This window comes from Chiloscyllium plagiosum, unplaced genomic scaffold (assembly GCF_037043375.1).
Source record: "Chiloscyllium plagiosum isolate Xiang-an unplaced genomic scaffold, Cpla_swu_hap1 HiC_scaffold_29, whole genome shotgun sequence".
In the NCBI taxonomy this organism is placed as follows: domain Eukaryota; kingdom Metazoa; phylum Chordata; class Chondrichthyes; order Orectolobiformes; family Hemiscylliidae; genus Chiloscyllium; species Chiloscyllium plagiosum.
Window position 1 is genome coordinate 6,636,283 of NW_028270167.1, and position 15,844 is coordinate 6,652,126.

The 15,844-nt window shown below is 42.2% G+C and overlaps 1 protein-coding gene across 4 annotated transcripts in view; it reads left to right on the top strand.

Annotated features, from left to right (window-relative positions):
* The window catches only part of kmt2a (lysine (K)-specific methyltransferase 2A), a 149,968-nt gene that overhangs the window by 35,644 nt on the left and 98,480 nt on the right, over positions 1 to 15,844 (top strand). For all 4 annotated transcript variants that reach the window (XM_043676499.2, XM_043676501.2, XM_043676502.2 and 1 more), the window contains exons 2-3: positions 3,920 to 3,998; positions 13,024 to 15,677. In XM_043676499.2, the coding sequence (XP_043532434.2) occupies positions 3,920 to 3,998; positions 13,024 to 15,677 (2,733 nt within the window). The remainder of the gene's footprint in view (positions 1 to 3,919; positions 3,999 to 13,023; positions 15,678 to 15,844) is intronic.

Consider the following 15,844-nt stretch of genomic DNA (forward strand, 5'->3'; position numbering starts at 1 on the left):
AAGATGTCCAGCACCATCACCTGTATATTATGGACACTTTTCAAAATGTTGCTATTTATTTTCCCATGTCCACTACGTTCCATATTCTTCTCCACAGTAAACACTGATGCAAAATACTTGTTTAGCGGCTCCACACGTAGGTGGCCTTGCTGATCTTTAAGGGACCCTATTCTCTCCCATGTTACCCTATTTGTCCTGAATAGATTTGTGAAATCTCTTGGACTCTCCTTAATTCTATTTTCCAAAGGTACCTCATGTCCCGTTTTTGCCCTCCTGCGTTCCCTCTTAAGTATACTCCTATTGTCTTTACACTCTTCTAGGTGTGGAGGTACCAGTGTTGGACTAGGGTGGACAAAGTTAAAAATCACACAACACCAAAAGGTTTATTTGGAAGCACTAGCTTTCGCAGCACTGCTCCTTTGTCCGGTAGCTGCGGAGCAGGATCATAAGACACAGAATTTACAGCAAAAGATTACAGTGTCATGCAACTGAAACGATATATTGGACAAACCTAGACTGCTGATAAGTTTTCCATCTTTTAGAATGGGTTGCAAGTTTTGGTTCATTAATATGTAAATCCCAGAACTTCGTTTAAGTCTTTCTCGAGATAACTTAAAGTTTTATAAAGCAAAAAAGTGACATCTCAGCTCAGACAGTGCATTAAAGGTGTGAGGTTAGAGTCTATCTGTATCCCAATCTTGAGTCAGACTGGTTCTATTTCCAAAGTAGAAGTTTATAAAATGTTACAGGGAGAAAGTGAGGACTGCAGATGCTGGAGATCACAGTTGAAAATGTTTTGCTGGAAAAGCGCAGCAGGTCAGGCAGCATCCAAGGAGCAGGAGAATCGATGTTTCGGGCATGAGCCCTTCTTCAGGAATCAAAATGTTACAGTCAAAAATTGACTGCCTGCAGATTGTATGCTTTTTTGAGTAAAATAGAACGTGTCTGCATATGCAAATTCACCCCATTGACTTATGTCTGTGTGTGCGTGTATGTGAGTGTGTACGTATGAGTGTACATGAGAGTGTGTGTGTGTTTGCATGTGTGCATGCTTGGTAGAGTGACTCGGGAGAATTTCCTGGTCTGCTGTGCTTGATGGAGTGGGGTCCTTTAATCTAAAATGTCTGGACACTGGCTTCAGGAAAAAACTGTGGAAATGGACATAAACACATTTTTCGTTTGTCTCATTGGAAACCTCTAACAGATCTGAGAAATAATGCTATTGGATATTTTGTATCCATTAGGGCAAGTGCATAGTGAGCTGCTGTTATTCTCTTATTTGCCAAGAGTAGGTCAAGTACGTACATCCACATACTGAATCAGAAAATTTTCTCCTACACACTTAATAAATTCCTCTCCAAAGGAGCACTTAACACTATGGTAGCTCCAGTCTTTGTTTGGAAAGTTAAAATCCCCTACCATAACCGCCCCACTGTTCTTACAGATAACTGAGATCTTACAAATTCGTTTCTCAATTTCCTGCTAGCTATTTGGGGGGGGGGGGGGGGGGGGGGAAGGTGAGGTCTATAGTACAATCCCAAGAAGGTGATCACCCATTCTAGTTTCTCAGTTTCCCCCAAATAACTGCCCTGGATGTATTCTCAGGAATATCCTCCCTAAGTACAGCCCTAATATTATCCCTAATCAAAAACACCATTCCCCCTCCTCTCTTGCCCCTCTTCCTATCCTTCCTATAGTATCTCTACCCTAGAACATTAAGCTTTCAGTCCTGTCCATCCCTGAGCCACAACTCTGTAATTACTATGACATCCCAGCCCCATGTTCTCAACCATGCCCTGAGTTCATCTGCGTTATCTGTTAGGCCTCTTGCATTGAAATAAATGCAATTTATCAGTCCAGCCTCTCTTTCTGATTTGTTCCTGCCTGCCCTGACTGACTTGCTCCTTTTCCCACCTGTATTGGTCTCAGCCCAATCTCTTTCCTCACTATCTCCATCACTTGCTAGTTTATATCCTCCTGAGCGGCTCTAGCAAATCTCACCACCAGTATATTAGTCCCCTTCAAATTCAGTTGTCCTTCTTATACAGGTCACTTCCACCCCCGAAGAGATTCCAATGATCCAAAAATGTGAATCCTCCCCTGCACCAGCTCCTCAACCACGCACTCATCTGCTCTATCTTTCTACCCTGACCCTCACTAGCTTGTGACACCGGGAGTAAACCAGATATTACTATCTTCTAGGGACTTTCTTCTTAAATTCTTGCCTAACTTCCTGTATTCTCTCCTCAGAATCTCATCCTTTTCCTGTGTCATTAGTTCTAATGTGTACAATGACCTCCTGCTGGTGTTTCTTCCCTTTCAGAATATTCTGCAACCTCACCAAGATATTTTTGATCCTGCAACAGGGAGGCAATGCACCATTCTGATTTCTAGCTGTTGGCTGCAGAAACATCTGTCTGTGCCTCTGACTCGAGAGTCCCTTGTTACAATCAATCAATTGGAGCCTGACATGCCCCTTGTTACATTAGAACCAGTCTTGGTACCAGAAAACGGGCTGTCAGTACTACATTCCCCTGAGAGTCCATCAGCCTGTATATTTTTCAAAACTGCATAATGTTTTGGAAATAGCCACAGGAGACTCCTGCACGACCTACCTCCCTCTCCTACCTTTCTTGGAGGTAACCAATCTACCTGTTTCTTCAGTTCATCTCCCATTCTGCAACTCACACCTCCTAGCTCCTGTAAATTACTTATTGCCTGTAAGTGCTGCTCCAACCTATCATGCAATCTGAGAAAGTTCGCGACCAAGCACACTTCTAGCAGACATGATCATCGGTGACATGAAAACTGTCCCTTATCATCCATATCTAACAGGAAGAGCACATCACTCTACTAAAGGACATCTTTGCACCTTAAAAATCTATAGCCCAGAAAATAACACAGTCTTGCTGATGCAAGCTAGCGTAGTACCTATGTATTTATGTTTTTAAAGTTTAATCAAGAGACAGATCCCAATAAAACATATAATCAAAAAAATGCATTTATCTTCTTTATCAATCTTCTATGTGGGACCTTTTCAGAGACTTGCTGAAATCCAAATAAACTTCATTGACTGTACTACCCTATTCTACACACCTCGTCATGTCCTCTTAAAAATTAATTAAGTATGTTTGCCATGACTGCTGACAAAGCCATGCTGACTATTCCTGATCAAACTTTGCCTTCCCCAAATGGAGATCATTTCTGTTCTTTAGAAACGTTCTCCAAACGTCCCTCTACCACTCACGTGAGACTCACTGGTCTGTAATTCTCTGGTTTATGTCTACTATCCTTCTTGAAAAGTAATTGATTCTAGCTTACATTGTCCTGAAGATGTGAAAAGCAACATAAAAGCAAATTCTTTACTTTCTCTACAAAGTAAGTTTCAGTAAATGGTGGCTGCCTTGGCCAGTTGCAAGAATTGTACTGGGATGTTTGTTCGGCATTCTAATGTAGCTCATTTGTCTTATATAAATAAAGTTGTAGCCTATTCAATGCTGAAATAGGTAGTGCTGTACTACCTGGTCATCCAAAAGAAAACAGGCCTTGCTGCTCCTAAGTCTGCTCCTTAAAGGATAAATAATGAGCAGGCATTGGTTTAAAAGAAGCAAATTAAGTTGAGGAAAGAATGTTTTCGTACAAGTTTTGGATTGCACTACATGGAAACTGTTGGTGGATACAGATTCATTATGAGGAATTCGGGGGACGTTGGATGATTATTTCTATTCAAAAATACAAGGATATGAGGAAAGGCAAAAAAATGAGTGATGTTCATTTGGAGAGCTGTTATTGCAGATCAGACGGACCGAATGATGTCTTTCTGTACTGTAACACTTATCTGATTCTGTAGTCATTCTAGGTGAAGTTGGCAGTCAGTCAAATGTGTTTTCCTAATTTCAGATTTTGATTTGTCTTTCAGGATGAACAGTTTTTGGGTTTCTGCTCAGATGACAACAGTGTACGAAGCCCTACTAGATGCCATTCCAGACCTCAGAGAAGTAAATGTTATCTTTTTTGTGTTATCTATTATAAATGCACACCAAAACACCACTATTACCCTCCTTTCTTCTCTTCCTCCTCCCCCCATCCCCTCTCTTCCTTCCCTGCCCAAAGGCATGTCCTTACCTTATAGTATTCCTTTCATGTCTGTATCCTGTGCCAGTCTTTTCATTTCCCAATTTCCCGTGCTAGTCTCTTCAATTTTCAAGTAATAAACCATTGATTTTACTTTTTTTCTTGAAGTTTCTCCTCCATAATGTCTCTTACACATGTGTTTCCTCAGTTTGATAGGGTTCTGGGGGGTGTTGTCAAACAAAGAGATCTAGGGGTGCAGGTGCATAATTACATGCAAGTCGAGTCTCAGGGAGACAGGATAGTGAAGAAGGCGTTTGGCATGCTTGCCTTCATTGGTCAGTAGATTGAGTATAGGAGTTGGGATGTCATGTTGTGGACTGGAAGGTTTTTCTGTTATAGTCAGAGGCTGAATAGGCTGGGGCTTTTTTCCCGGGAGCATCAGAGGTTGTGGGGTGACCTTATAGAGGTTTATAAAATCACAAGGGGCATGGATAGAGTGATTAGCCAAAGTTGGGTGAGTCCAAAACTAGATGGCATAGGTCTAAGGTAGGGGGGGCAGGTGGTAGAGACAGATGCAATTACAAAATTTAAAAGGCATCTGGATGGGTACATGAATAGGAAGGATTTAGAGGGATATGGGCCAAATGCTGTCAAATTGGACTGGGTCACATTGGGATGTCTGATTAGCGCGGACGAGTTAGACCGAAGGGTCTGTTTCTGTGCTGTGTGACTGTATGACTTGAGATACCTACTGAGATTCAGTCTGTTTTTATCACATTTCATTGTTTGTTTACTTTGTTCATTTACTCTCCACAGTGCTTCTTCATTTGTTACTTTCTCTGTTCAACTGATTCTTTTGATTCTTCTCTAAACCCAAATTTCAAACCATTTTAGCAAGTCAGTCTCTTCTTTCCTTAAGGTCCAATTTCTCATTCATACGAAACAGCACTTCTAATTACGGTCTTTACAGATTGCTTCATGAGTTGTTTGTTCAGCTTTTTGGTTCATTGGACAGCCTTCAGTTTTTCAGGCAGCATCAGGAGGTGGAAAAGTCAACATTTCAGGTGTAACTCTTCTTCAGGACTGGGGATGGGTGTAAGGGGAACTGCAGATAAAGTGAGTTGGGGGCCACGGGGTGGAGGATAGGTGAATACATGTAGAGGGTACAACCTGGTTGGTCGATGAGAGGAATGGAAGGGAGAGGTGAGGGCTTGGGAAAGAAGTTGGGTGATGGGAAGGGAGGTTATTTGAAATTGGAGAACTCAATGTTAAGTCCTCTGGGCTCTGATCGACTCTTCCTTCTAGCCACCAACTGGATTCATTCCATCGACCAACCAGGTCGTACCCTCTACTTGTGTTCACCTATTCCCACCTCACCACCTCCCCCCATCCCATTTATCTGCAGCTCCCCTTACACCCACTCCCAGTCCTGAAGAAGGGTTACACCTGAAATGTTGACTTCTTCACCACCTGATGCTGCCTGGCTTGCTGTGTTCTTCCAGTCTCCTGCTTATCTTCCTTGGATTCCAGCATCTGCAATTTTTTTTGTCTCTAACCGAGCCTTCAGCTTTTGGCAGATTCCATTGTTGTACTTTGCTGAAGTATTAACTTGGATTTCATTAAGCCAGGCAGTTCAATTTTATAGAGCTCGTACTACAATTCTTAAGTCTCCCCAACTCTATTCTGTTCTCCACGTATCATAGATCCTGGTACTCACTGAGTGTCATTTTATAGGTGGGGAATTCCATTCATACCACACAATTGTCTTGTGCAAGCTTGATAGTGGGTGTTGTACTGCATGGTGCATCAAAGCTGAAGCTGTCACCATCTGTTTTCCATATGTGCATCCTTTTCAGTAGATATGTTTAAGTAGCAACCAGAAGCCTAATTTCAGACAACTTTCTCTGCATCCTGTTTATTGCCCAATTGCTGTCTTCCAGTTTACATGATTTAATGCTTCACTAGGAAATGCATTTGTTAGACCATTGATGGAGCTCATATGATTCTGTTTTAACATTTTGATCTTTGTGTCAGATGCTATGCAAATCTCTAGCTCATAACAGAGGAAAATAACTTAAAGGTCCATTGTAATGGAATTATTAATTATTTCAACTCTCGTTTTGATATTTCAGTCACAGGAAAGTAGGGATTGCTCCTTTAGGAATTCAAAAAAATTTATTAAAATAACATAGACTCTTGAGAATTTGTCAGCAGTTTTCAAATGCTGGTAGACTCTCCTTCATTAGACATCTGGAAAATATTGTTGTTCGTAAATAAGTTATTATATATTAACTCCTTGGGGCCAATTAACATCTGTCACAAAAACATTTGATTAGGCTGTTGTTGTTACTGTATGCTATGCTATATTGCTCTAATCCAGTGAGCAGCACTGTGATGAAGTTTTCTGATCTGAGACCTTGGGAAAATGACCAGTTCCTGCGAGAAAGCAATTATCATGCTGAGGGAAGCGGTGATTTTGGTTAATGTAGTCTAGGAACAATAAGAGGGCTTTTATGAGACCTTAAAAAAAAGTCTTTCCTCATCTTCCTTTAAAAGACCATCAATCATAAAGGTTAAGGTTGACAGCTCACTTCTGTCTCCAAACTGTGCCAGCCCCGATGAGTATTTCCAGCTTTCTCTGTTTTTATGTTTGTACTGCAGTGAGTTTTTTTTGTTGAGTTTTTTGGATCTTTAGGTTTGGCAGTTCTGCACCAGTGTGAATATTTGTAGTTATGAAGCGAGAGTTAACATGTCCCATTTTTCCATGAGAGCTGAGTAGATTCGGGACATAAAGTAAAATACTAAAAATGCTTGAAATCTGAACAAAAAAAATAGAAACATTCAGCTAGTTAGGCGGATATGTGAATAAAATGTAAAAAGTCACATTTCTAGTCTAGAGGCAAAGTCACGATTTCTTCCCCTTTTTGAGATTAAGGCTTGATAAGTTTATGACGGGATATAACATAAACTGATGGGTCATTTGCACTGAGCAACAAAGTGGCAATAAGAGAACTCTCTGCTAGTCAAATCTAGTATAAGGGAAGTTAGTTGTGGTTGCCTCAATCCTAGGGCATCACTGCAAGAGTTCCTCAGATTACTTTCCTATGCCCAATCTTCAGCTATTTCATGTATAACCTTCTCTCCATTGTAAGTTCAGAAGTGGGGATGCTTGCTGGTGATTGTGCAATGTTGAACACCATTCATGACTCCTCAGATACTGTTTGTATGTGCCCTGTTTGAGTTCCAGCAGGGCCACTCAGCACGCGATCTCATTACAGCCTGGGTTCAAAGATAACAAAAGAGTTTGATTCCACAGGTTGAGGTGAGAGTGACAACCCTTGACATTAAGGCTGCATTTAACTAAGTATGGCCTCAGAGCCCTGGCAAAACTGGAGTCAATTAGCATTAGGGGCAAACTCTCTGCTGGTTGGAGTCATACCTGGAATATTGGAAGATGATTCTGGTAATTTGAGGTCAGACATCTCAGCTCTAGGATGTCTCTGCAGGAGTTCCTCAGGGTAGTATCCGAGACCCAGTCATCTCAAACTGCTTCATCAATGACTTTCCCTCCGTCATAAGATCAGAAATGAGGATGTTTGCGGATGATAGAGATGTTTGGCACCTTTTGTGAGTCCTCAGATACTGAAGCAGTCCATGTTCAAATGCACAAGATCTGGACAATATCCAGACAAGTGGCAAGTAACATTTACCCCACAGAAATGCCAGGCAGTGACTAACTGCAATAAGAGAAAATCTAATAACTGCCCGTGATATTCAGTGGTGTTACAATCACTGAATCACCCACTATCAAAATTCTTGATGTTACTGTTGATCAGAAACTCAACTCGACTCGCCCCAAAAACTCAGTGGCTACAAGAGCAAGTCAGAGGCTCAGAATACTGCAGGGAGTAACTCAGCTCTTGACTTCACAAAACCTGTCCACTATCTACAAGGCACAAGTCAGGAGTGTGATAGAATGCCCCCACTTGCCTGGATGAGTACAGCTCCAGCAACACTTGAGAAGCTTGGCACTAACCAAGACAAGAAAAGGTGTTGCTGGAAAAGCGCAGCAGGTCAGGCAGCATCCAAGGAGCAGGAGAATCGACGTTTCGGGCAAAGGCTCTTCTTCAGGAATGAAGAAGGGCTTATGCCCGAAACATCGATTCTCCTGCTCCTTGGATGCTGCCTGACCTGCTGCGCTTTTCCAGCAACACATTTTCAGCTCTGATCTCCAGCATCTGCAGTCATCACTTTCTCCACTAACCAAGACAAAGCAGCCTGCTTGTTTGGCATCACATTCACAAGCATCCACTCCCTCCACCACTGACACTTAGTACACACTGCTGCTACCATCCATAAGATGCATTGTAGAAATTCATCAAAGATCTTTAGCACCTACCAAATTCACAACCACTTCCATCTACAAGGGCAAGGGCAGCAGGTACGTGGTAACACCACCACCTGCAACATCCCCTCCAAGTCACACTCCATCCTGACTTGGAAATATATTGCTATTCCTTCAGTGTCACTGAGTCAAAATCCTGACATTCCCTCCCTAAAAGCATTGTGGGTCATGCTGCAATGGTTCAAGAAGGCAGCTCAGCATTCTCAAAGGCAACTAGGAACTGACAATAAATACTGGCCAGGCAACTGTGCCCAGGTCCAGCAAGTGAAATACAAAAACTATGTGCAGCAAGGCCTCGACAGTGTTCAGGGTTAGGTTGATAAGTGGCAAGTAATACATGCCACATAAGTGCTGCCAGGCCGTAATGTGCCAGACAATGACCATCTCCAGCATGAGAGAATGTAGAGGTCTTTGCTTGACATTCAGTCACATTGCCATCATTGAATCTCCTCTGTCAACACTTGAACATTGACCAGAAACTAAACTGGGTCAACCATATAAGTAACTCTGACTAGAAGAACAGGTCCGACTGCTAAGACTAAGTAGGATGGCTAATGTGGTGCCATTATTTAAGAAAGGTGGTAAGGAGAAGCTAGGGAAGTATAGACTGATAAGCCCAACATCAGTGATGAGTAGGTTGTTGAAGGGATTCTGAGGGACAGAATTTAAATGTACCTAGAAAGGCAAGGACTGATTAGGGATAGTCAGCATGGCTCTGTATTTGGGAAATCATATCTCACTAATTTGAGTTTTTGAAGAATTGACAAAGAAGATTGATGAAGGCAGAATGGTGGATATTGTCTGTATGGACTTCAGCAAGGCATTCAACATGGTTCTGCATGGTGGACTGGTAACAAGGTTAGATCATGTGGAATCAAGGGAGAGCTAGCCATTTTGATCCAAAATTGGCTTGAAGTCAGAGGGTGATGGTGGAGGGTTGTTTTTCAGACTGGAGGCCTGTGACCAATAGTGTACTGCAAGGATAGTTGCTGGCTCCACCGCTTTTTTTTATATAAATGATTTGGGTATGAATATAGGAGGTACGGTTAGTAAACTTGCAGATCATACCAATATTGGTGTGCACAAGGAAGAAGATTATCTCGGAGTGCAACAGTACCTTGATCAGATGGTGTGATCGGCTGAGGAGTCACAAATGTGGGGCATTGCATTTTAGTAAGGCAAATTAAAGCATGATTTATACACTTAATGGTATGGACCCAGGAAGTGTTGCTGACCAAAGAGACCTTGAGGTGCAGGTTCATAGTTCCTTGAAAGTGGAATCATAGGTAGACAGGATAGTGAAGAAAGCACACTTGCCTTTATTGATCAGTGCATTGAGTGTAGGAGTTTGGAGGTCATATTGTGGCTGGACACAATATTGGTTAGGCTACTTCTGGAATACTGTGTTAAGTTCCAGATCCCTAGAATGGTAGGTCGAACATATGAGGAACGGCTGAGGATCCTGGGATTGTATTCATTGGAGTTTAGAAGATTAAGGGGAGATCTAATAGAAACTTACAAGATAATACATGGCTTGGAGAGGGTGGACGCTAGGAAATTGTTTTTGTTAGGCGAGGAGACTAGGACCCGTGGACACAGCCTTAGAATTAGAGGGGGTAAATTCAGAACAGAAATGCGGAGACGTTTCATCAGCCAGAGAGTGGTGGGCCTGTGGAATTCATTGCCACAGAGTGCAGTGGAGGCTGGGACGCTAAATGTCTTCAAGGCAGAAATTGATAAATTCTTGATGTCACAAGGAGTTAAGGGCTACGGGGAGAATGCGGGTAAGTGGAGTTGAAATGCCCATCAGCCATGATTGAATGGTGGAGTGGACTCGATGGGCTGAATGGCCTTACTTCCGCTCCTATGTCTTATGGTCTTAAGTTCTGGTCTCCTTCCTGTAGGAAAGACATTAAATTGAAAGGGTTCAGAAAAGAGTTACAAGGATGTTGCCAGGATTGGAGGGTTTGAGCTACGGAGAGAGGCTGAATAGCCTGGGGCTATATTCCTTTGAGTGTCAAGGCTGAGGAGTGACATAGAGGTTTATAAAATCATGAGGGGCATGGTTAGGGTGAATAGCCAAGGTCTTTTTCCCGGGGTTAGGGAGTCCAAAACTACAGGGCGTAGGTTTAAGTTGAGAGGGGAAAGATTTAAAAGGGACCTAAGGGACAACTTTTACATGCAGAGGATTTGTATATGGAATGAACTGCTAGAGGAAGTGGTGGGGGCTGGTACAATTACCACATTCAAAAGGCACCTGGATGGATACATGAATAGGAAGGATTTAGGGGGATATGGGCCAAATGCTGGCAAATAGGACTGGATTAATTTAGGATATCTGGTCAGCATGAACAAGTTAGACTGAAGAGTCTGTTTCCATGCTGTACAACTCCATAATTCTGTAGCAGTAACTCAACCGCTGACTTCCCAATGCCTGTTCATAAGGGAGAAATTGGACTGTGATTGAACACTTCATTTGCATGGATAAGACCATAAGAGACAGGAGTAGAAGTAAGCTGTTCAGCCTGTAAAGCCTTGATGCAGCTTAAACATCATCCAGGGCAAAGTAGCCCCTTCTGTGGTACCCCGTCTGCCACCTTAACCATTTGCTGACTCCACCACTGATGCTCAGCAGCAGCCCTGTACTGCAGATGCATTACAGTAGCTCACCAAAGCTCCTTCAGCAACACCTTCCAAACTGCAAACTCTACCACGTAGAAAGATGAATACAATGGATGCATGGGAGTATCACCAATTACATATTTTCCACCAAGCTGCACACCATTCTAACTTGGAACTTTATTGCAATTTCTTCAGTGTCATTAGATCAAATTCCTGTAATTTCTTTGCTAAAAGCCCTGGATTGTTTGTAGCCCCATGAGCTAGGAAGACTTCTCATAACCGCTTACTCATGGGTACTTGGACATAAGCAATAAATATTAGCCTAATCTGCGATGTTCAGATCCTGTAAAGAATTAAAACAGAATTACTTCTCCGTCACTCTTCTTGATCCAGTGATAATATTTGTGCCATTAGGCTGGCTTTGCAACGTCAAGGCATGAATTAGTCACAGTTCCTTCCACGTGAACATCAGAAGCACCCATGCTATAATATCTGTCCTCTACCCTTACCAGGTAAAAGTAAACATTGCCTACATTCACTACTATCCTCAGCTCCCCACTGCTGTTGAAACATACACTTAAAAGTCGGCTAATTTATGGTATATCATATCTACTGTTCTTACAGGCCTTCCATCCATCACTCTGGATAAATCCCAACTTGTAGAAAACACATCCTGCTGTGCTCTAAGTCCCATTTGCTTTTCAATTCACTTTGATTTGTATTGACCTTCCTGTTATCTGGTTCAGTTAATTTAAGATCCTTGCTTATGTCTTTACACTTCCAGGCGTGACATGTTGGGTTCTTTACCATCTGTATCATCTGATCACCAATTACCAGTAGAAATGGTTCTTGATTTGCTCTAACAAGACTGTTCAATTTTTTGAATATCCCCATCAACTCTTCTGAATTCTCAAACAACTGCAGAGTTTGGTAGATTTAAAAGTAAAAATATTTGGGCTGAGAAATTTGATTGCAGAATCTCTTAAGGTTTCTGAATCCCTGTCTTTCACATCTCAGGATAAAACAGGTGTCCTTGCTTGTGGCTGAAACAGACATTAAGGGGTTTACAGTTGCAGTTCGGGGTTTGGCATCTGAGGCCTTCTTTGAAGTATTGGGTTGTTCTGAGTTGCTGGCACTGGCATTGTTCAGGAAAGTGTAGTTCATGTTCAACCTAACAAGTGTTTAAAGGCTGCCACTAGAAAGGTAGTTTAAAAGTACACTTTAACCTGGATGTTGATCCAAAAGGAACAGGAATCCACTTCCTGATGCTACACTATAACTGGAACCAGTGCCTGAACACCAGCACTTACCTGGAACGTTGTTATACCCTTCCTGATTCTGTCCCTTTCCACCTCTGACTTTTACATTGCAACAGTGAAATACTTTTATCAGTTGGCATTATGGTTGTCTTTATTAATCGTTTCCACCAGTTGTTGCACTGATAGTTGCATTTGATGCATTAAGTTGAGCTTGATACCTATTTCTATTTATCAGAGTGATTTTGAGTATATTTCTAGTCCTTACAACTCATTATTCAACTTGCCTATGTTTAACCACATGTCTGCCTTTTGATGTTTGTGACATATATAGCTTTTGCAATAAAGTGTTTATAAAGAATGCATTCTTCATCCCTATTTCTTATCCCTCTCTAGTCAGAATGCCCACTCAACCTGAGTTGATTGTATCAGTAAATATCTAAGTTTCTCTGCTCTGGCTTAAACAAAAGCAGTAGGTCTCTTATTTTGGGGGGGAGAGAGAAAAACACAATTTATTAGTAAAACCTTAATAAAACTGCTATATATTTTGTTTTTAGCTAATGCATCTGTGACTAACATGGGTGTAGTAATTTGTCTTGAACTTGAAAAAATGTTAACTACAATATGTTAAGATTTCTCACGTCACTATTTCTCTTTAACATTTAGTTGAATCACCTCAAAGAAAACTTCGAGGAAGACAAAGGACATTTTCTTCTCAAAGTTCAGATGTGTTATCTGATTCATCCTCAGCATTGTCCCCTCCAAATAAGCCTGAGTTAAAGCCTGACGAGAAGGAGAAGAAGCAAGAGCAAAGCAGCGGGGAGAGGAGGAGAGGTCGGCCTCCAGTGTTGAGCAATCCCAAAGTTCATCTTTCGCATGACAAGAAAGAGACAACAAATGGGAAAGCTGAAAAGGAAAAAACTGAAAAAGAAAAGAAAGTGAAAAAGAAACCATCTGTGTTACTGCAGCAGGCTACAAAAATCAAGAAGCTTAGGGCAGTCAAACTGTCCCCTTTGCAGTCCAAATTAAAGAAAGCTAAACTACAGATAAATAGCAATGGGGGGAAGATTGAGCGGAGAAGAGGGAGGCCACCATCTTCAGAGCGATTGAAGACCATTCCAAAATTACTTATTCCTCCACAACCCAAGAAACAAAAGAAATTTCGTAAGGAGAAAGATGTCACAGCAACACCAAAACAGTCAGTGACTAAGGAGGTAAAAACTGATGTCAAACAGAGGCCCCGCAGGATATCTAAACCAGTCAGAGTTGTACCTGTCACAAAAAGAACCGATGCAGCCATTGCAAAACAGTTGCTGCAGAGAGCCAAAAAAGGAGCACAGAAACGGATGGCTTCACCTCAGCTGAAAAATATTCGTCAGTTTATCATGCCAGTAATCAGTGCCATTTCTTCGAGGATAATTAAGACTCCAAAAAGGTTTATAGAGGATGACAGCTATGTTCCTCCTGTCAAGGTACCACGTCTAGAGTCAACTCCAGCTGGTCGGTTCAGCACAATATCCTGTGGGTCTAGTGAGAAGTCTAGTGCTGTTTCACAGCATTCTTCACAAATGTCCTCTGATTCTTCACGGTCAAGCAGCCCCAGTGTCACCTCCACTGATTCACAGGCATCTGATGAACTGCAGACTCTTCCTGAAGTAGCAAACCAGTCCACAGACTTGCACAGTTGCTTAAGTACTACGCAGCAGAGTGAATCGGGTGGTATGGACAAAAAGGGCCATCGATTCTCGATGCCGGAAAGAAGCAATACATCAGGCAAGAAATTGTCAACTTCATCACCGCAACCAACATCATCATCTCCGCCACCACCCTTGCTTTCTCCTCCTCCTCCATTGCAACAATCTTCAAATATGTCTGATCACTCTCCCTGGTTGATGCCTCCAACAATACCATTTATTCCACCAACTACACTGCCGGAGAAGCGGAAATCTATCTTGAGAGAGCCAACATTTAAGTGGACATCGCTTAAAAACCTGAGGCCAGAATCGCATCAGTACTTCTCCTCAGCAAAGTATGCCAAAGAAGGACTCATCCGCAAGCCAATATTTGATAACTTTATAACGTCACCTTTGACTCCTGAAGATGTTGGCTTGCCTTCCAGGTTTCATGCGTCCTCCAACACCCCACCACCTCGCTTTTTCTCACAGCTTCACCCTGCTTCTAGGTTTGATACTCATAAGAGAAGTCCTCTACTTCGTGCTCCACGATTCACTCCGAGTGAAGCTCACTCCAGGATATTTGAGTCTGTTACTGTGTCGTCGCATGCTGTGGGTCGATCTTCAGTTGCTGCTTCAGCTAAGGGCCATTCTTCCAGAAGGAAGAAGAAAGAGATGCATGTCCCAAGTCGCACTGATCCAAAATCTCCCTCTCACTCCATGAGAACCAGAAGTGGGCGATTAATTTCCACAGATTTGTCGCCAGTCACTCCGCAGTCATCTGTAGCCTCTTCATCTCCTGTAAGCTCCATCCTAACTGGTGCCTTAACTCCCCCTCTTGGTAGTTTGGTGCACACTGAGGGAACAATGAAGGATAAAGATGGTAGATCAAAGCTGGGGGCTAGACACACGAGCACTCCAGGGGACAGCTACTCTGTGGAATCTGCCAGTCCAACATCTCCGCTGTTTCCATCACTAGCACCAAGCGTCCAAAAGGACAAAGGAAAAAACAAAGACAAATTAACTGAAGATTTATCCAAAGAGAAAGACAATGAGAGAGGGTCTGAGAAAGACAGAGATCGAGACAAAGAAAAGGAAAATAAGCGTGAAACAAGGAAAGACAAAGAAAAAAAGTCTCAGAGTAAGGGAACAGAGGTTCAGTGTACTGCACCTTTGTTTCTTTTTCCCAGGGCAGTTGATGAAGACAAAGCAACAGCAGATGCTGCTGCTTCATCTTCCATGAAGAAAGTTTCAGGGAGAACCAAAAAGTTAATATCAGTTGATAAAGGTGTAGCGGCACTGGGTGATAGCCCAGCCCCAAACCTGTCAGATGTGAGGAGTAAGAATTCAAAGAAAGGCAGACTTGGGTCTGACGAGGTAGGGCCTGTGACAGGTGATACTGAAAACACTGCAGCTGCTTCCATCGGCAATAAAGACAAGCCTGCTCAGCATTCCTCCATTACTGCTCTGCTGTCGTCTGGTACTCTTAAACATTCGGCACCTGCTATTAGTAGCATGCTTGCACAAGCAGACAAAATGCCAACAACTGATAAGCGAGTTGCAAACCTGCTGAGAAGAGCCAAAGCACAGCTCTGCAAAATTGAGAAGAGCAAGTCATTAAAAATAACTGATCCAACAAGATCCCAGGTAAATTTTGACTTAGTCTTGCTTAAGATCTGTTTGAAATTGAAGTGTTCATACATCTTATGGGCACTATGTAAATGCAAACTATTGTTCAGTATTCATTCCAGTTTTTTTTTGTTTACATGCTTATAAACTTCAGAAGTAAAAATATTACTTTTTGTGTAGGAAAT